The following is a 20843-nucleotide window of genomic DNA, read 5'->3' as shown; positions in this document are numbered from 1 at the left end:
CCTGCTCTCTCCACAGATGCCGACTGAACTGTTGTATATTTCAAACAGCAGATTGTTTGTTTTGCTTATTGCTTACCAGGTTAAAATGACCTTTTGTTAAAGTCGGTAACGTGAATATTTTTTTTTCTCAGCTTCCCTAGGGTTAATATTGCACTATTATAGAATCGATGAGGAACTACAGGAGAAAGCGAGTGAATCAAACTTTTAATCGGAGTTGGAGAAGTAAAACCATCCAATGGTTAGCGCTTTAGTTCTGCCATCAGTCACGCAGTAAGTAGCAAACACTTAATGGAATAAGAGTCAAAGGGTATTCAAGCACTGGCATAAAAGTGGGCAATGTCACATCGCCCACCTGTTCAGTCTTGTATGACGGGGTGTAAAGTGGGCAGCCTATGAGTCAACATCCAATAAGAATTTTAACATATTGATGTCATTTACATGCCAGTTTTAATCCTTAAACAGAACAACTGATGCAGACTAACTATGATGCAAGCACCCCTTGTGCTGGGGTCCGATAAATACAGTGACTCTGTGAATCTCACTCACCTCCTACAGTTATATGTACAGGGTCACTCAGAGCCGATGTTAGCCGCCTTCCGCTCACATCCGCTTTGTACAGGCAGGTGTAACTTCCTCCATCGGAATGACCTATATTCCTGATGGTGAAGGTGAGAGAATTACACCCTGCAGCAGCATGCTGGACATCCGAGTGATTCGTTTCTCCATGTCTGTATAAGTAAAATGTGATGCCAGGAAGCTCCCGTGGGCTTGTACAGTTAAAGGTGACTTCTCCACCCTTCACAAGAACATTGGAATCCATTGATATATTTGGTTTGGGTAGACCTGTAATTCGAAAGGAACAAGTAGTGACCATCGATTCAAAATGCAATATAGACTTATTCTTGAGAACCAAAATATGAATGAGCTGGGCTTGTGTACACAGGGGATAACTGAAACGTTTGGAGAAGACAAGACAGTCGAAAATATAGTGAGCAGTGAGGATGATATCAACACACATCAAGGGGACATGATTCTGCTATTCCCATTTACACTTCCTCTAGACCCAGCTTTTGTTTCTTTACTGGTCCCATACCATCTCCTTTTGCATTGTACAATCAGACCTACTGTAATTTAATCTTTCCTGCCTTCCAACCTAACACAGACCTTCCCATTTGATCTTTCCTCCCTTCCCCATTTCACTGCCTCTGCATTTGCTTAAAATGTTTTATAACTCTAAGTTTTCCAGTTCTGAGGAAAGATCATCGATGTGAAACGTTAACACTGTTTCTCTCTCTACAGAGGCTGCCTGGCCTGCTGAGTATTTACAGCATGTTCTGTTTTTATTTCAGGATTACATAGAGAGATTGGTGAAATTGAGAGAAACATGGCAGATGAAATCTAATGCAGATAAGTGTGAAGTGACACAATTTCGTACAAAGAATTAAGAGGGAATGTTTAAACGAAATTGTACAATTTCAAACGTGGTGCAGGAACAGAGGGACCTGGGGTGCACATGCACAAGTCTTTGAATGTGGCGGGATAGGCTGAGGTTACATTTAAAGAAAAGCTGTATCAAACAGAGGCTTAGACTACAAAGTCAAAGAAGATATGCTAAAGCTGTAGGAATCACTGGTTAGACGCCATGTAGGAATACTGTGTCCCAGAATAGGGCACTACACTTTAGGAAGGATGTCAATGCCTTACAGATGGTGTAGAGGAGATTTACCTGAATGGTTCCAGGGAAGAGGGATTTCAGTTATATTGAGAGACTGGAGAAGCTGTGATTGACTCGTCAGAGCAGAGAAGGTTGAGTAGAGATTTAATAGAGGTGATCAAAATCATGAAGCGTTTAGATAGATTAAATAAGGAGAACGTTTTTCCAGTGACAGCAAGGTAGGTAACCAGGGGACGCAGGTCTGATTGTACAAATCAAACTTCCTCTCCACCTTCTCTGCTCTAAGGAGAACTACCCCAGCTTCTCTACTCTATCCACGTAACTGAGGTTTGTCCTCCCTGGAATCGTCCTCGTAAATCTTCTCTGCCCTTCTCTAAGGCCTTCCAACCCTTCCAAGAGTGCGGTGCCCAGAATTAGACCCAATGCTCCAGTTGAGGCCGAACAAGTGTTTTATAAATGTTTATTATGACATCCTTGCTTTTGTACTTTATTCTGCTATTTAAGAAGTTCAGGATCCCGTATGCTTGTATAACTGTTTTGTCAACCTGCCCTGCCACCTTCAACAATGTGTGCACAAATACCTCCAGGTTTCTCTGGTTACACATACACTTTAGCGTTGTAGCTTTTAATTTTTATTGTCTCTCCTCGTTCTTCGTACCAAATATATCATGTCACACTCTTCCACGTTGATATATTTCGTATTGTTACTGCATCTGTGGTAAATGAATGTAAAGAACAACAGAAATGGATTTCTGCATGTTCTTGTGCCATGAAAGGCTGGTAACTCAATAACGATTGTGACGTGTTTAATTGAAATGTTCGTATCGGCAATTGAGATTCGACAAAAAGGGAACTGATGGTTTCAAAAAGAAAATAAATCAGTTGGGGATCTTGTTCCAAAATCTGGGCTTATCGCTGAAATTACCATCTTTGATACCAGGAGAAGATATTTTCCTTTGAAATTCACATTTCTGCTAACTTAGTCGAGCCATAACCTGAATAAAAAGAGTGAACAACTCCCATAAACTGTGTGGATTTACATTTCACATCAGGCAGTGCAGAGTTGCTGGGCTGTAGGATGTGGGCTTCGCTGGCAAGGCTGGCATTTAGTGCCCGAACCCAGTAGCCCTTGAGAAGATGATGTTCAGTCTTCTTCTTTAACCCATTTATGCTCCCACAATGCTGTTCGGTATGGACTTCCAAGATTTTGAGCGAGCGACGATGAAGGAACGCCAAATATATTTCCAAGTCAGGATGGTGTGTGACTTGGAGGTGGAACTAGGAGACTTTGCTGTTCAGATGCTACGACTGCCATCGTCCTTTTTTATGATGGAAGTCGAGGGATTTCGAGGTGCAGACGAAATCCATTGAGTGATATGAAACCTTAAATGTACTTAAGTTAAAATATTTTGCGTATCAGGATGTTTTTGTAAATCTCATTCCGCTGTTTCGGTTATCTGACTGAGAATCTGTAATCTGACAAGGCCACCCACACTGGCGGTGCCTCGTGAGGTGACCATACATTCAGTGGAGTTAAAACTTTGGCAGGAAGAAGCCATTTGACGTTAAACATTCCACTGTGGTAGTTCCAGACATTTAGTGAGTAAAATTGGAAATCAGGGTCAGATTTTGCGTGATTTTAAGAGATAGCCGGCCGCCCCCTGTCAGAATGTGTTGTCTTCACATCGCTAAATATCCAATCTCTCAGCTCCATCAAACAGCATTCCCTCAGTACTCAGTCACAGGGACAATGGTAAACTAGCACGATATTAGATTCCATTTAAGTCAATGGAGGGTATAATTGGGCGGAGAGTAAAATGGAAGGTCGATCCCTATCCGCCTCTTTTCCACCTGGAGGGTGTGGTTAAAGTTACCCTCCAAGTGTCGCCATGGACTGTGAGCTCATGTTTTTCGTCGGGATTGAATGCACAACATTCAGACGCAAAGGAGTATAAATTCGTCTTGTACAGTAGCCTAAAGCAGGCGATAGCTCAACATCAGCACGTTTTACACATCGCCGGATTTCCATTTCAATTGCCTGAAAAGGAATCAGAAATCTGTCGGGTGTGAATCGGGCGGCTGTTTCGCTTTCGCCTGTTTTACGCTAATTCCCATGAGGAATGTCACAGTATCTCCAGTAATGCCCTTTGCGGTGAGCAGGTGCACAGCGAGTGATTGCAGGGCATGTTACATGAATCCTGTCAAGAGTTGAGGAATCAGATTAAAACCTAGCCCCACTATGTATGAAAGGAGGGAGAGAGGAAACGGGGAACTACAGGCCAGTTAGCCTGACATCAGTAGTAGGGAAATAGTTCGAATCTGTTATTGAGGAAATGGTAATAGGTCACTCAGAAAATACAAATAGCATTGACAGAGTCAACACGGATTTATGAAAGTGAAATCATGTATGACAAATCTGGTGGAGTTTTTTGAAGTTGTAAATGGCAGAATTGATAAGGGGGAATCAGTGGAGGTGGTGTATTTGAATTTTCAGAAGGCATTCGATAAGGTGCCAAACACGAGGTTACTAAACAGAATTAGGGCTCATGGGATTGGTGATAATATATTTGCATGTATTGAGGATTGGTTAACGGACAGAAAACAGAGAGTTGCAATAAAAGATTCATTTTCGGGTTGGCAGGCTGTAACAAGTGGGGTTATGTAAGGATCTTTGCTTGGGCCTCAGCTTTTCACAATCTACATCAATGATTTGGATTAGGGGACCAATTGTAATATATTCAAGTTTGCTGATGATACAGAGCTGGTGCAACTTAAGGTGTGAGGAGAATGCAAGAAGGCTTCCAGGTGATATAGACAGGCAAAGTGAGTGGGCAGGGACAGGGCAAATGGAACAGAATATGGAGAAGTGTGAGTCTAGATCCAAGGTCCACAGTCTCAGGTTAAGGTTTCGGCCAATTAGGAATGAGATGAGGAGAAATTTTTACACTGACTGGATGATAAATCTTTGGAATTCAGTACCCCATAGGGCTGTGAAGGCTCAGTCGTTGAGTATATTCAAGACAGAGGTAGATAGATTTTTGAATATTAAGGGAATCAAGGGATATGTGGATAGTGCAGGACAGTGGAGATGCTGTAGAAGATTGCGAATGATCCTACTGAATGGCAGAGCAAGCTTGAAGGGCCAAATGGCCTTTCCTGCTCCTGTGTCTTATATCCTTATGTTCTTAAAACCAATTCTGTTTTATTCCTCTCTCCAAATATTAAACCATTAATTCAGTTACAGTGATAGAAGCATGATTTTATAAACATACCAAGAGTGCTGGAAAAATGCTAAAATCCTCTGCTCCCTGTCACTCACCTGCTACAGTGACTATCACAGACTCACTGTGCTGAGTTTCTAACCACCTTCCATTGACGAAGGTCCCATATTTGCACTGGTACCGCCCTCCTTGGTCAGTACTGTTAACCGGGATTGTTAAAATGTTGTCCTTTCTGACCATTTCATCAGATTGCAGGTATTGATTATCTTTGTATAAGTAGAACGATTTGCCTCGATAATCTCCGGTCACATTGCAGGTAATGGTGATCGCCTCTCCTACTACATACACCCCACTCGGTTGATCAAGTGATATCATTGGTGTAGTTAGCGGATCTGTGGTAAAATAAATATAAAGTACAATTAGAAATGGATCTGCAGATTTCCACGTGCAGTGCAAGGTTGGGAACTCATTGATGATTGTGCGGTGTTGAAGCACAGTTTCCCATCGGATACAGAGATTCCGCAATAGGGGAGTTCGGGAATTGATTATAAAAAAAGATTGACTTGCATTTCTCTAGCGCCATGCATAACCATGGGACGTCCCAAAGCAGTTTACAGCCAATTTAGTAATCTTGAAGTGTATTCGCTGTTGTTATGTGGGAAATCAAATGGTGATGCCAAAGAACCAAAATCCGCTCAAGTTCTCGGTCCAAAGTCCGGTTTCAGGCCAGAGATTTTACTCGGGGATGCGAGCGGAACAAGGAAATGGTTGCTTTGAAATGCCCAGTGCTGTTACTTTAGCAAGGTGAAGATGAGATCAGAGAGAGTGAAAGTCTTCATTATTCCCATAGCAGCGACTGGTACCACTGCAAGTATGATACCCCCGCCAACAGAAGGCAGTGAGCAACCAATCTAAGCGAGGCTTTGAGTGTCACACTTTTGAAATAATTTAGCCGTTTTTGCGAGCACACAATTATTTTTATATATACCATTGTGGTTGTCGCTGGCATGTCCAGCAACTACTGTCAATCCTTAGTTTCCCCTCCAGAAGGTGTGGGTGGCCTTCTAATTGAACCTTAGCGAGGCCAGTGTGGTCATAGTGCACAACAATGTAATGAATTGTAAGGGTTGGTCGTACCAACGATGAAGGAACAGCAATATATGTCCAAGTCAGGATGGTGTGTGACTTGGAGGGGAACTTTGAGGCGGTGATGTTCCCATGTGCCTGCTGCCCTTGTCCTTCTAGGAGGAATAGAACGCTGGTTTGGGAGGAGCAGCCGCAGAAGCCTTGGTGACTTGCTGCAGTGCATATTGTAGATGGGAAACACTGCAGCGACTTTGCGCCGGTGGTGGACAGAGTGAATGTTTAATGTGCTGCATGGTTTGCCAATCAAGTGAGCTGCGTTGTCTTGGATTATGTCACGCTTCCTGATTTGCAGCTGCTCTCACCCAGAGATGTGGAGAGTATTCAATCACACTCTGGAGTTGTGCAAGGAGATGGTGGAAAGGCTTTGTGGAGTCAGGAGGTGAGACACTCGCCGCAGAATTCCCTGCCTCAGACCTGCTCTAGTAGCCACTGTGTTTATTTGAAGGTGAATTTGGAGTGGATGTTGTTCCCATGCACCTGCTGCCCTTGTCCTTCTGGCTGGTGGAGGTCCCGTGTAAGTGAAATGCTGACGAAATGAAATGAAGAGAGAGATATGGAAACCCACAAAGTAATTCGATTAAAATATCACACATAATAGGATCATTTTGAAAGTCTTGGCACGCAGATTCTGTTCTCGGACAGAGAAACCTGTAATCTGTTATGGCCAGCCCATCTGGAAAGCTTCTTGAGCTGACACTACACTCAGTGGAGTTAAATCCCACACGCTGTGCTTTCATTGTGGCAATAAAATTTAAAGTTTAAACATGAAGTGGGACATTTTTTTGGAGGCGGATCCTTGAACATAGTGTTTATGATTCGATTTTATACACATAATTAAATGGAAAGCTTTATCAGGCAGGGCTGAAAACGGGCGGCCGAATCGCTAGCGCCCGTTTTGAGCTACCGCCCGTGACGAATTTCATCGCCTTATCTCCAGTAATGCCCTTTGTCGGTAATGGATTCACATCAATTGAACACAGGTCCAGAATTACATGAATCCTTTCGAGAATTGATCAATAGGTTCAAAACCCATTCGGTTTCTTCCTCTATCCTAATATTAAAACATTCATGTTGTTCCAATGATTAAAGCATGATTTTATAAAAATTCCAAGAGCTTGATAAAATCATACAAAATCCATTGATCCCTGTCACTCACCTGCTACAGTGACCGTCACAGACTCGCTACGATGAGATTCTAACCGTCTTCCCTTGACAGAGGTTTTATAGTGGCACTGGTACCGCCCTCCCTGGCCTTTACTGGTAACTGGGATTTTTCCAATGTTGTCCTTTCTGATATTTTGATCGGATTGCAGATATTGATTATCTTTGTAAAAGTAGAACAATTTATCTCGATAATCTTCAGTCAAGGTGCAGGAAATGGTGACCGTCTCTCCTATTACATACACCCCACTCGGTTGATCAAGAGTTATCACTGGCGTTGTTAGCGGAGCTGTGGTAAAATAAACAGAAAGTACAATTAGAAATGCATCTGGGGATTTTCATGTAAAGCGCAAGGTTGGGATCTCAATGATGATATATATCCAAGTCAGGCTGATTTGTGACTTGGAGGTGAACTTGGAGGTGGTGGTGTTCCCATGCGCCTCCTGCACTTATCCTTCTAGGTGGGAGAGGTTGCAGGTTTGGGAGGTGCTGCCGAAGAAGTCTTGGTGACTTGCTGCAGTGCAACTTGTAGATGGTAAACACTGCAGCCACTTTGTGCCGGTGGTGGATAGAGTGACTGTTTAAAGTGCTGCATAATTTGCCAATCAAGTGACCTGCTTTGTCTTGGATTGTGTCACGCTTCCTGAGTTGCAGCTGCTCTCATCCAGAGATGTGGAGAGTATTCAAACCCACTCTTGCCTTGTGCAAAGAGATGGTGGAAAGGCTTTGTGGAGTCAGGAGGTGAGACACTCGCCACAGAATTCCCTGCCTCCGACCAGCTCTAGTAGTCACAGTGTTTATGTGGAGGTGAATTTGGAGCGGATGTTGCTCCCATGAGTCTGCTGCCCTTGTCGTTCTGGCTGGTGAAGGTCCCGTGGAATTGAAATACTATCGAAATGGAATGCAGGGAGAGAGATGGAAACCCACGAGATAATTAGATTAAAATATCGTGCATATCAAGATCTTATTGAAAATCTCAGCACGCAGATTCTCCTGTAAGCTTGCAGAGCTTCTTGAGATGACAGTACACTCAGTGGGGTTAAATCCCTGGCGCCGTGCTGTCATTGTGGCACTAATCGTTGATTGTTCGAACCTCTAGTGATAAACATTTTCTTAGGCGGATCCTTGAATCAGGCGGCCGCAATTTGATTTTGTACACATAATTAAATGGAAAACATAATCAGGCGGGTCATAAAATGAGCGGCAAATCGCTATCGCCCATGTAATGCTACCGCAGGCCATATGTTTCATTCTCCTATATTGTCATTATGTGAGAGACAAGCAGTGATATCCGATTGTATTACAGTGAAACAATTGATTCTTACCCATTACCGTTACCTCCACGGTATCACTTCGGTCTGAGGTTATCTGCCGCTCTGACATTGTTCCCTTATACACACAGGAGTAATCTTCTGACCCAGTCCCCATGCTGTCCGTGATGTCAAAGATGACCGCGGATTCCCATGAATTGGCTTTGACCATTTTGATTGGATTATTTTGCCCTCCTCTGTACAAATAGAACATGCTCCCTGAATATGGAGATCGGGCTCTACAGGTAACTCTGACCATCTCCCCTCTCACAAATATTTTATCCAGAAGGTTAAGTGATATTAATGGTTTGTGAGGATGAGCTGTGAGGATAACAAGGAAACACATTAATGTAAAATCAATATCCCGCCGTGCGTGAACAGTTCTGCAATCCGCTTTTCACCCCAGACTATTATACTCTCCTTGAAGTCAAATGAAAGTAATTTCCGAAAGGTTGTGACCCAATCAGCCGACCCGATTTTACGTTGTACTGAAGTAAATTAATGGTAAAATCGGGCGGAGTGTAAATCGTGAAACCGGCCCGAAATAAGCTCTTTCCCGCTTGGTGGATTTGCTCACAATTGCCCACCATGAGCTGTAAGCTGTGAGCTGGATATAGCCAGGACAATGTAAATGACCACCGGCCAGTTTTCTGCTGAGCGAGTAGGTTTAATATCACACACAATGGAATCGGATAGCGTAAAAACGTGCAGCCGATTCACTTTCGTCTTTTTTGCTCCTCCACCCGAGACAAATTACAGGTGCAATATCTCAGTATTGCTGTTAATAACCGTAGATGCACAGCGGTGTATTCAGGGCCATTGTTACACGGATCCTGTCAAGCTTTGAGCAATGAGATCAAAGGCCATTCGCTTTTATTCCTTTCTCCTAACGTTAAACATTTCATTTTGGTATTGTGAATAACACATGGATTTTTGAAAATACCAAGCATGTTGCATAGACATATTAATAAACTCTGCCCCCTGTTACTCACCTACTATTGTCAGCGTAATAGCCTCACTCAGCGGGGAAAATAATTGCCTTCCATTGAAGGAGATTCCATATTGGCATTGGTACCGCCCTCTTTGGTTACGCTGTGTAATCAGGAATGTTGCAATGTTGCCCTTTGTTACGATTGGGCTAGAGGACAGCATTGGGCCATCTCTGTCAAAGTAGAAGGCTTTATTGCGATAATCTCCGGTCACAGTGCAGGTAATGGTGACCCTCTCTCCTACTACATACACCCCACTCGGTTGTTCAAGAGACATCACTGGCTTTGTTAGCGGATCTGAGGTAAAATTGACGGAAAGCACAATTAGAAATAGATCTGCGGTTGTTCATGTCATTTGTTCACTCAAAAGTAATTGTGCTACGTTGGAGGGAAGTCCTTTCATTGGGGACTGAGATTCCACAAAAGTGGAGTTCGGGACCTGATTAAAAGCAAGAGAAAACTTGCATTTATATAGCACCTTTCAGGAACTCAGCAACTCCTAAATCGCTTCACAGACAATGTAATACTTTGGAGCTCAAGTCACAGCTGAAATGTAGGAAATCAAATGGCAAAGTCAAAGAAAATAAATCAGCTTCGATTCTCTTTCCAAAGTCAAATATTAGGCCAGAAAATTTACTCTGGAATACAGGCGGAACAAGGAAAATGCTTAATTGGGCATCGCTATTTCTGCTAATTTAGCGAAGATGAACATGTGGTAAGATTACTGAACCTCCACGTTAACTCTGCGGATTCGCATTTCAAATAATGGAGTTATTTCGGTGGTCCCAAAATATTTTTGAATCATTCCAGATGAGGCCGCTAATGGTAAGGCCATCATTTGTTCCCTATATCAAGTTGGCCTTGAGAAGATGGGGGTGGGTATTCTTCTTGATCCGACGCAATCTGTGTGGGGAAGGTGCTCACACAGTGCGCCCGCAGGGAGTTCCACGGTTTAATGCAATGAAAAATGAAGGAATTACAATATATTTCCAAGTCAGGAGGGTCTGAGAGTGGGAGGGGTGCCTGGTGGTGATGGTGTTCCCATACACCTGAAGCTCTTGTCTTCTGGTTGGTGGAGGTCGCTGGTTTGGGATTGTGTAATTGTCCTCCGGAGGTCTATTACTGTCCTCCTCATTGCTCACTATATTTCCGAGTTTCCTCTCGTCTGCCAACTTTGAGACTTATGATCTGTATAACCAAGTCCAGGTCATTACTATGCATCAAAAATGTATTCCCTCTTGAATGTTGCTATTGAATATGTCTCCAGCACCCTTCCAGGCTTGGCATTCCAGATCACAACATCTCGCCGTGTAACACAGTGCTCTTTAGTTCCTCTCTGGATCTTTTGCCAATGATCTTAAATCTGTGCCTTTGGTTCAGTTTCTATTTTATTTACTCTGTCGATAACCCTTATAATTTTGAACATCTCTATTGAGCCGCCCCTTATTCTTTTCAGCTTTAAGGTACAAAACCATCTCATCTAGTCTCTCCAGATAAATAAAAAACTTACCAGTTGTGATATTGCAAAAACGCTGCCCGTCTCACTCACCTGTTACTGTTACTCACACCGAGGCACTAAGTGAGGACCAGGTCCATTGCTCGTTGACAAGGTATCCATACTTGCACTGGTAATCTCCTTGCTGATATCTGCTGGTTGACGCAATGTAAGACACTCTGCTGGTAGTGGGAAATGGAAGTTTGCCCCCATCTTTATAAAAGGTATAATCGCTACCCGGGGAATTTATGTCGCCATTGCAGGTAATTGTGATGTTCTCTCCGGGTAAATACACGCCAGATTTTTCATTCAGGGTAATTTCAGGTTTCAGCTGAAGTTCTACGGTAAAAATCATGCTAAACATTTATAAAGCATTGACTTGCTGGCAGCTGGAGTATAGTGTAGTGTTCTGGGCACCAAACTTTAAGAACGATGTCAAGGACTTGTGTAGGGTAAAGTGAAGGTTTACCAGGATGATCCGGGGGTGAGGGACTTCAGTTACGTGGAGAGATTGCAGAATCTGCGATTGTGCAGAGAAGGTGAAGGGAGAACCTTATTGGTGTATTTTAAATTAAGAGGGGTAAGTTTGAGCAAATAGGGAGAATCTGTATCCTCTGGAAACTGGGTCCATAAATAGAGCTCAGTGACTTAAAATAATTGAGAAAGGAACAAGAAGGGACCGGCGGAGAATTTCTTCACTCAGATGATTTTAAGATTGGCAAAGCAATAAGTGAAAAGGTGCTGGATACAGATTCCACTGGAACACTCATGATTCAATTGGACATGTATTGAAGGGCGCTAATGTCCAGCTTTAATTTAAAACCTGGGGTGTGGGACACAATTGTACAGCTCTTTCACACAGCTTTCACAGACATGATGGGTGCAGTGGACTACTTCTGTTCCTGAGAGACGGTATCATGCTATGAATTTATGCTCTACCGAAATAGAAAGGGATTGATGTTAGTGACCTGCTTTTGTGATGGCGTTGTTCGCCGACAGAAGGCGCTAATGCACTTTTCAGGGCATCTAAAGTTGCAAGCAAATGGTGGGATAACCCATCAAAGCGAGTGGAGAAACATCTTAGAATTCTCCGTCTTTGTGATGTGCGAAGTTCAGTGCAGTCAGTGTTTATCACTCTCTCGTCTCTGAGTCAGATGATTGTGGGTTCGAGCCCCATTCCAAACACTGGAGCTCATAATCTGGGCCGACACGCCCACTGCAGTACTGAGGGAGTGATGCACTGTGGAGATACCAAACCTTGGATGAAACTTTAACCCGAGGTCCTTACCTTCCTCACAGGTGAATGGTAAATATTCCCTGGCACTTTCTGCAGAGCAGGGACGTACTTGTGCTCTCTTGTGTCAAGGGAGTAGGAGGTGGTGTTCGTGCTCAGAACGAGTTCAGATAGGGCATATGGGGAGATGGGAGATAATAGGAAATAAAATGCAATTCAAGTTCAGGGCAGGGTGAGCGGGATAAGGGGATGGTTTCTTTTGCAGGGCAAGGGAAGGAGTTGAAGGATCAGAGGCAGCTGGGTGGATGACCTTAGCAATAGAGGAGTGTACTGAGATGAAAATTTCTAGGGGAGGTGATGGTGGGTTTGGGTATTAGAGGAGGGAAAGGTTTAGGAACACAGCCGAGCTCCGAACACACGGGGTGGGGAGAGAAACTGACATGGGAACTGAAAACACTGAGGACAAGGAGTCGCTCAATGAACAGGTCCTGGGATGAAAGGGAGAAAGCATATCTTAGTAAGAGACTCGGATGGGACTGGAGTTTTTAAGGCAACTATGTCTTGTGGAGAGACCAGGAGCGTGGATCATGTTGAGGGGGTGAATGTAAGTGTAGGTAACAGATGAGCAAGAGTAGAGTCTGCGTTGAGAGTTGGTGATTAGGGCCACAGTGCTACCAAACGTGCTAGAATGCGGAAGCACGTCGGGAGGCTTCAGCGAGGTTCATGATGTTGCCATTGTGAGTCATGTCTCAGGCAAAGCCAATAGATCAAAGCAATTCAGCAATCACCCACATGGATTGCAACTGCCTTGTTTGTTTGCATTACATTATATGGCAGCACAGAAACAGGTCATTCGACCCATTAATTCCATGTCTGCTGTTATGCTCTACACGACCCTCCTCCCACCCTCTCCTTCTGACCCCATCAACATATCCTTCTCCTCAACTAGCGAGTTCCATATTCTAACTACTCTCTGGATAAAGAGGTTTTTCCTGGATTCCCTATTAGATTCATCAATGACGATCTTATGTTGATGGACCTTAGATCTGGTCTCCCACGGAAGTGGAAAAATGTTCTCTACAACTGCCCTATCAAACCCGTTCATAATCCTAAAGAGCTTTTTCACATCACCCCTTCGTCTTTATATACCTAGAGAAAAGTGCCCGAGCCTTTTCAATCTCTTCTGATAGTTACATTATTTCAGGTCTGGTATCATCGTAGTAAATATACATTGCACCTTCTCCAGTGCCTCTATATCCAGTTTATAATATTAAGACCAGAACTGTTGAGAGTGCTCCAATGTGGTCTGCCTTAAGAAATGAATCCCAGGGCGTTCTTTGTTTTGTTATGTGTTAATTAAATTGTGTCTCAAATTTTAGTGATTTGTGCCCTGTTCCCCCAGATTCCTCTGCTCTTCAACCCCATTTCGGAAATTAGTTTCTACGTAGTAAGTGTTATCCTGATTTCACTTACATATGTTGATCCACGTATATCCTTCCACTTCACACTTTGTACATATTATAATAATAGTGAACAATTAATCCGGATGGAAATTGGTAGCGGTGCTGGTTGACACATTGAACAACCCAAGGGGTTAGTGGTGAATTACTTGACTGGGATGGATAAATAGATTGTGTGATTAGGCTTCAGCAAGAGTGATGTGTGTCGTGATCAGCAACAGAGCAGGAGCGGGAGTGGGCGTTGCTGCTCGTATGAAAAGATTGACAGAAATCTCGATGGACCTTTCAGAGAATGCCAGGAGAGGCACAGAATGCCGCTGTGGATTGTTCACCAATAAATCATTCATGCAAATTAAGGAGAGTGGAATGCCAGGGAAGCTGGATAAAAAGGGAATTGAGTTGTTAACAAAATTATACACAGGTTAGATCAAAATAAGTTATCGTAATATTAAGTCGAGCATTTGTCCGGTAAAGCACATGGAATTGAAGACAAATTAGTGACATTGGTACTGAATTGATTAGCAGTTACGAATCATAGAGCAGCGATAATGTGTCTGTAATCTAACTGGCAAAAAGTGACAAGTGGTGTCCCCAGGATTCTGTAATGCGGCCTCATGTTTTAACTGCATTGATCTATGAGTTACAGGAACGAATAAAGTTCCAGATATCCAACTCCACTGACGGCACTAAGCTGTATATTCTGGCGATAGCAGCAGACCGTTGTAATGGGACATTGCTACCTTAATGAGTGGGCAAAACTCTGGGCAATTTAGTTCAGTGTCGGGGGCTGTTTGGTCAACCAATTTCGACCTAAGCAAGATATATATTACACCTGGAATACTGTGACCACTTCAGCAAACCACACCATAATTAGCATATAGGAACATAGGAATCGAACTAGGCCATTCAGTCCCTCGAGCCTGTTTCTGCCATTCAATTCGATCATTGCTGATCGGTATCCTTACTCCTTCTAACTTCTAGCAGATTTCAGTGAACAATTCTGTACTTTCAACATAAAGGAAGCACGGTGGCATAGTGGTTCAGCACTGTTTCCTCACAGTGCCAGGGACCCAGGTTCAAATCCGGCCTTGGGTGACTGCCTGTGTGGAGTTTGCACTTTCTCCCTGTGTTTGCGTGGGTTTTACTCCGGGTGCTCTGGTTTCCTCCCACAGTCCAAAGATGTGCGGGTGAGGTTGATTGACCATGATAAAAAAGTGGCCCTTAGTGTTAGGGGGGATTAAATACGCGGGGTTACGGGGATAGAGCTTGTGTGGGATGGCTGTCGCTGTAGGGACCGGGTGCTAGGGTTTGGATGATCAGCCATGATCTCGTTGAATGGCGGAGCAGGGCCGAATGGCCTGCTCCTATCTTCTATGTTTCTATAACAAACAACATAATCCCTCTATAACGTGGAGAGCAGAATTATTTATTAACAGTCTAAATGATGTCTGAAAAATATATTTTGATACTGGAAATTAACATTGAAAATATGGCTGGGAATGTATTTCTGAAGTTCAACAGCATTACCTGTAGGAGATATAAAACATTGTTAGACTTTTTCTGGGTGTCAAAACAAGAGGTTGTATAGCGAGGGTCCAATAGATTGTGGTTTTGATGAAAGCAAATAAAACAAACGGCGGATATATAAAAAAAGTACAAGCACCAGTTAGTTAAATATTTTTAGAAGTTCTTAGAAGTTTGGAAAGTTTTTTAAAATGTAATTAAAATGGAAGAGACTGAAAGAGGTTAATGTGGGCGTGGCTTAGTTTTCACTGCTTTTGTGGGCGTGTCTTCACTTACTCATTGGCTGTGAGCTGCACTCCTGGCCTTAGTGATGTCATATGCTGCCCACAACTAAGCAGTGCCGAAGAGCAAGTCTCAGTTCTCTGCAGCTCCATCGAGACTGACCGCAATTTTTGGGCCTTCATATCATTCATATGGTCCACTGCCCAGAACTGAATGCAGTTCCACCAGACGGGGTCTATCATAGAGAATATAAGCAGGAGTAGGCCATTCGTTCCATCGAGCCTGCTCCACCATTCAATATGATCATGGCTGTTCCTCTATCTCAATACCATATTCCCACTCTCTTGTCATATCCCTTGGTGCCTTTTGTGTCTAGAAATCTATCTCTCTCCTTCTTATATATATTCTGTGCTATGGCCTCCACAGCCTTCTCTGGTGGAGATTTCCAGAGGTTCAACACCCTCTGATGAAGAAGTTTTTCCTCATCTCAGTTCTAAATGTCCTACCCCGTATACTCAGACTGCGACCCCTCGTTCAAGTCCCCACAGTCAGGGGAAACATCCTCCCTGCACCCAGTCAAACCCTGTCAGAATTTTATACGTTTCAGTGAGATTCCCTCTCATTCTTCTAAACTCTAGCGACTACAGGCCTAGTCGACCCAATCTCTCCTCATACGGCAGTTCTACCATCACAGTAACCTGTCTGGTGAACTTTCGCTGCACTCCCGCTCGGGCAAATAAATCCTTTCTTCGGTAAGGAGACAAAAACTGCACACAGTACTCAAGGTGAGGTCGCACCACGGCCCTGTATAACTGTAGTAAGACATCCTTGATCCTGTGCTCAAACCTCTTGCAATGAAGGCCAACATGCCATTTTCCTTCCTAACCGTTGCTGGACCTGCATGTTTACTTTCAGCGACTGGTGTACAAGGACACCCAGGTCCCTTTGTACATCAACATTTTCCAATCTATTACCTTTAAAGTAGTACTCTGCCGTTCTGTTTTTCATACCTAAGTGGTTAACTTCACATTTATCCACGTTATACTGCATCTGCCATATATTTGCCCACTCACTCAACTTTTCTAAATCGCCTTGAAGCCTCTTTGCATTCTCCTGACAAATCACAATCCAACCTGGCTTTGTGTCATCAGAAAACTTCACAATAATACATTTTGTCCCTCATCCAAATCATTGGTATATTTTATGAATTGTTGGGGCCGCAGCACTGATCTCTGCGGTACCCCAATAGTCTCTGCCTGCCACCCCGAAAAAGACCCATTTATTCCTACTCTCTGTTTCCTGTCTATAACCAATTAACAATCCATGCCAGTATATTTCCCCCAATCACATATACTTACTTTTGAACACAAAACTGTTATATGAGACTTTATCAAAGGCCACCAGAAAAGCCAAATGCGACACATCCACTAGGTTTCCCTTATCTATTCTACCAATTACATCCTTAAAAAACTCCAGTAGGTTTGTCAAACACAATTTCCCTTTCATAAATCCATGTTGACATTTTGTAATCCCATTCATATTTTCTAAGTGTCCGATTACCACATCCTTTAGAATAGACTCCAGCATTTTACCTACTGCTGATGTTAGGCTAACCGGTCTGTCGTTCCTGGTTTTCTCTCTCCCTCTATTTTTAAATAGTGGGGTTACATTTGCCACCCTTCAATCTGCAGAAATTGTTCTATAATCTATAGAATTATGGAAGATGACAACCGATGCATCCACAATTTCCATGGCTACCTATTATGGTACTCTGGGATGCAGATTATCAGATGCTAGGGATTTATCGGCTTTCAGTCCCTTTAATTTCTCCAGCACTATTTTTTTACTAATACTAAATTATTTAATTCCTCGTTCTGCCTAGACCTCAGGTACCCTACAATTTCTGGGATGTTATTAATGTGCTCTTATGTGAAGACAGAAAAAAGTATTGTTTGATTGCCCAGCCATTTCTTTGTTCCCCATTATAAACTCGCCCGTTTCTGGCTGTAAGGGACCTACATTTTTCTACACTAATCGTTTTCTTTTTAGATACTTGTGGAAGCTTTTGCAATCCGCTTTTATGTTCCTTCCAAGTTTACTCTCATACTCTATTTTCCCCTCTTTATCAAACTCTTGGTCCTTTTCTACTGAACTCTAAGCTGCTCCCAATCCTCAGGCTTGCTACTTCTGGCAACTCTATATGTATTCTCTTTGGAGCTAATTCTATGCTAAATTTATTTGCTTATCCATTGTTGGGCCGCTTTTTCTTTTCGGTTTTTGCACCAGAAAGGAATTTATAACTTTTGCAATTCTTGCTTTCGTTCCTTAAACGTTAATCATTGCAATCCACTGTCATGCAATTAAATTAAGCTCCCAAATCTATTATATCCAACTCCCTCCTCATATTTCGTACTTTGCTTTGTTTAGATTAAGAACCCTACTTTCGGATTAGAAACATAGAAACATAGAAACATAGTAGATAGGAGCAGAAGGAGGCCATTCGGCCCCTCGAGCCTGCTCTGCCATCCAATGCGATCATGGCTGATCATCCAAATTCAGAACCCGGCCCCTGCTTTCTCCCCATACCCCTTGATCCCTTTAGCCTTAAGAAATATATCCAACTCCTTCTTGAATATATTTAATGTATTGTCCTCTACTGCCTTCTGTGATAGAAAATTCCACAGGTTCACCACTCTGTGGGTGAAGAAATTCCTCCTAATTTCTGTCGTAAATGGCCTACCCCTTATCCTTAGACTATGACCCCTGGTTATGGACTCCCAGACCATCGGGAACATCCTCCCTGCATCTAGTCTGTCCAGACCTGTCAGAATTTTATAACTTTCAATTAGATACCCTTTCATTCTTCTAAACTCCAGTGAGTACAAGCACAATCGACCCAATCTTTCCTCATCCGTCATTCCTGCCATCCCAAGTATCAGCCTGGTGAATCTTCGCTGAACTCCTTCCATGGCAAGAACATCCTTCCTCAGATAAGGCGACCAAAACTGCACACACTACTAAAGATGTGGTCTCACCAAGGCCCTGTATAACTGCAGCAAGACATCACTCTTCCTGAACACAAACCCTCTCACTTAGAAGGCCAACATACCATTTGCCTTCTTAAATGCCTGCTGCATCTGCAGGCTTACCGTCAGCGACTGGTGCACAAGGGCACCCAGGTCTGGTTGCACTTCCCCTTCTCCCAATCTATTGCCATTCAGATAATAATCTGCCTTCCTGTTTTTACCACCAAAATGGATAACCTCACATATATCCACATTATATTGCATCTGCTATGCATTTGCCCAATGAGCCAACCTGTCCAAATCATCCTGGAGTTTCTCAGCATCCTCCTCACAGCACACACGACCACCCAGCTTTGTGTCATCTGCAAATTTGGAGATATGACATCTAGTTGCCTTGTCTAGATCATTATTATATATTGTGAATAGCTGGGGTCCAAGGACCGATCCCTGCGGTACCTCACTAGTCACTGCCTGCCACTCGGAAAAAGACCCACTTATTCCAACTCTTTGCTTTCTCTCTGCCAATCAGTTCTCTATCCAATTCAATACCTTGCCCACAATCCCATGTTGCTTAAATTAACACGCTAGTCTCTTAAGCGGGACCTTATCAAAAGCCTTCTGAAAGTCCTAATACAACAAAACCACTGGTTCTCCCTTATCTATTTTACCAGTAACATCCTCAAAAAATTCCAGTAGGTTAGTCAAGCACGATTTACATTTTGTAAATCCATGTTGATTTTGTCCGATCCTGTCACTGTTTCCCAAGTGCTCTGCTATTACATCATTTATAAAGGACTCTAGCATTTCCCCCATTACCGATGTCAGGCTTACCCGTCTGTAATTCCACATTTTCTCTCTACCACCTTTTTTCAATAGTGGGGTAATATTAGCTACACTCGAAACCATGGTTACTGTTCCAGATTCCATCGAATTTTGGAAGATGTTCAGCAATGCATCTACTTTTTCTAGGGCCACTTCCTTAAGTGCACTAGGATGTAGATTATCAGGCCCTGGGGATTTATCCGCCTTCAATCCCATCAATTTCCCTAACACCACTTCCGTACAAATACTGATTTCTTCCAGTTCCTCCCTTTCATCAGACCCTATGTTCCCCGACATCTCTGGGAGGTAATTTGTGTCCTCCTTTGTGAAGACAGAACCAAAATATGTATTTAATTGGTCGGCCATTATTTTTTTCCCCATTATAAATTCCCCTGATTCTGACTGCAAGGGACCTCCGATTGACTTCACCTATGTTTTTCTCTTCGCATATCTATAACAGCTTTCACAGTCGGTTTTTATGTTCCCTACAAGCTTACTCTTATTTCTATATTCCCTTTCTTAATTAATCCCTTTGTGCTGGTTTGTTGAATCCTAAACTGTTCTCAATCCTCACGTTTACTGCTTTTTCTGGCCAATTTATATGTCCTCTCCTTGGATCTTATGCTATCCCTAATTTCCCTTGGTAGCCACGATTGAGTCACGTTTTTCGTTTTATATTTATGCCAAACTGGGATGAACAAATACTGTAGTTGATCCATGCGATCTTTGAATGTTTGCCATTGCATATCCACCATCAACCCTTTGAGTGACATTCCCCAAGCAATCCTACCCAACTTGCGCCTCAGACCGTCGTAGTTTCCTTTATTTAAATTTAGGTACCAAGCCTGTGAGTCGACAACGTCATTCTCCATCTGAATGATGAATTCGATCATATTATGATCGTCTGACTCAAGGGGCCTCGTACAACAAGATTGCTAATTAATCCTTTCTCGTTACAAAATACCCATTCTAATATGGCCTGATCTCTGTTTGGTTCCTCGACATATTGGTCCAGGAAACCATCCTGTAAACACTCCAGGAATTCCTACTCCACAGTAATGTTAATAATTTGGTTGATTGGAATTGTTCACTTTCCATCATAATGAAGAATTGCATCATATTATGGTAACTCTTCCTAAAGTATCCATAACAACTAATTTATGAATTAACCCCTTCTCATTGCACAATACCCAACCTAGGATAGCATGTTCCCTGGTTGGCTCCTTAACGTACTGGCCTAAATTACAATCTCGTGCACGCTCCAGTAATTCATCCTCCACTCTAATAATGCTAATTTGGTTTGGCCAGCCTATTTGTAGATTAAAACCACCCATGATTACTGTACAAACCTTGTTGCACTCATCTCTATTTTTCGGTTTGATGCCATCCCCTACAGATCCACTATTGTTTGGAGGCCTACAGACAACTCCCACCAATGTTGTCTGCCCCTTGGTGCTTCTTAGCTCCACCCAAACTGATTCTACATCTTGATTTTCTGAGCAAATATCCTTGCTCACTATTGCTCTGATGTCATCCTTTACTAACAGTGCCACCCCAC

At 42.9% G+C, this 20843-nt stretch overlaps 1 protein-coding gene across 4 annotated transcripts in view; it reads right to left on the bottom strand.

The window, feature by feature from the left end:
- Positions 1 to 20843, bottom strand: part of LOC147087296 (Fc receptor-like protein 5) — a 77264-nt gene that overhangs the window by 1479 nt on the left and 54942 nt on the right. For 2 of the 4 annotated variants that reach the window (XM_085978219.1, XM_085978218.1), the window contains 3 exons: positions 9506 to 9799; positions 8529 to 8834; positions 6659 to 7492 (listed from right to left, as the gene is read on the bottom strand). In XM_085978219.1, the coding sequence (XP_085834345.1) occupies positions 7191 to 7492; positions 8529 to 8834; positions 9506 to 9799 (902 nt within the window). In that variant the 3' untranslated portion in view covers positions 6659 to 7190. Of the gene's footprint in view, positions 1 to 546; positions 844 to 6658; positions 7493 to 8528; positions 8835 to 9505; positions 9800 to 20843 lie in introns of those variants that run through there. The other 2 variants (XM_085978220.1, XM_085978221.1) reach the window with 1 other exon arrangement.

This window comes from Somniosus microcephalus, unplaced genomic scaffold, assembly GCF_052327205.1.
Source record: "Somniosus microcephalus isolate GS21.2 unplaced genomic scaffold, FLI_Smic_1.0 unresolved_chr6, whole genome shotgun sequence".
NCBI lineage: Eukaryota > Metazoa > Chordata > Chondrichthyes > Squaliformes > Somniosidae > Somniosus > Somniosus microcephalus.
This window is presented reverse-complemented; position numbering and strand designations above follow the sequence as displayed.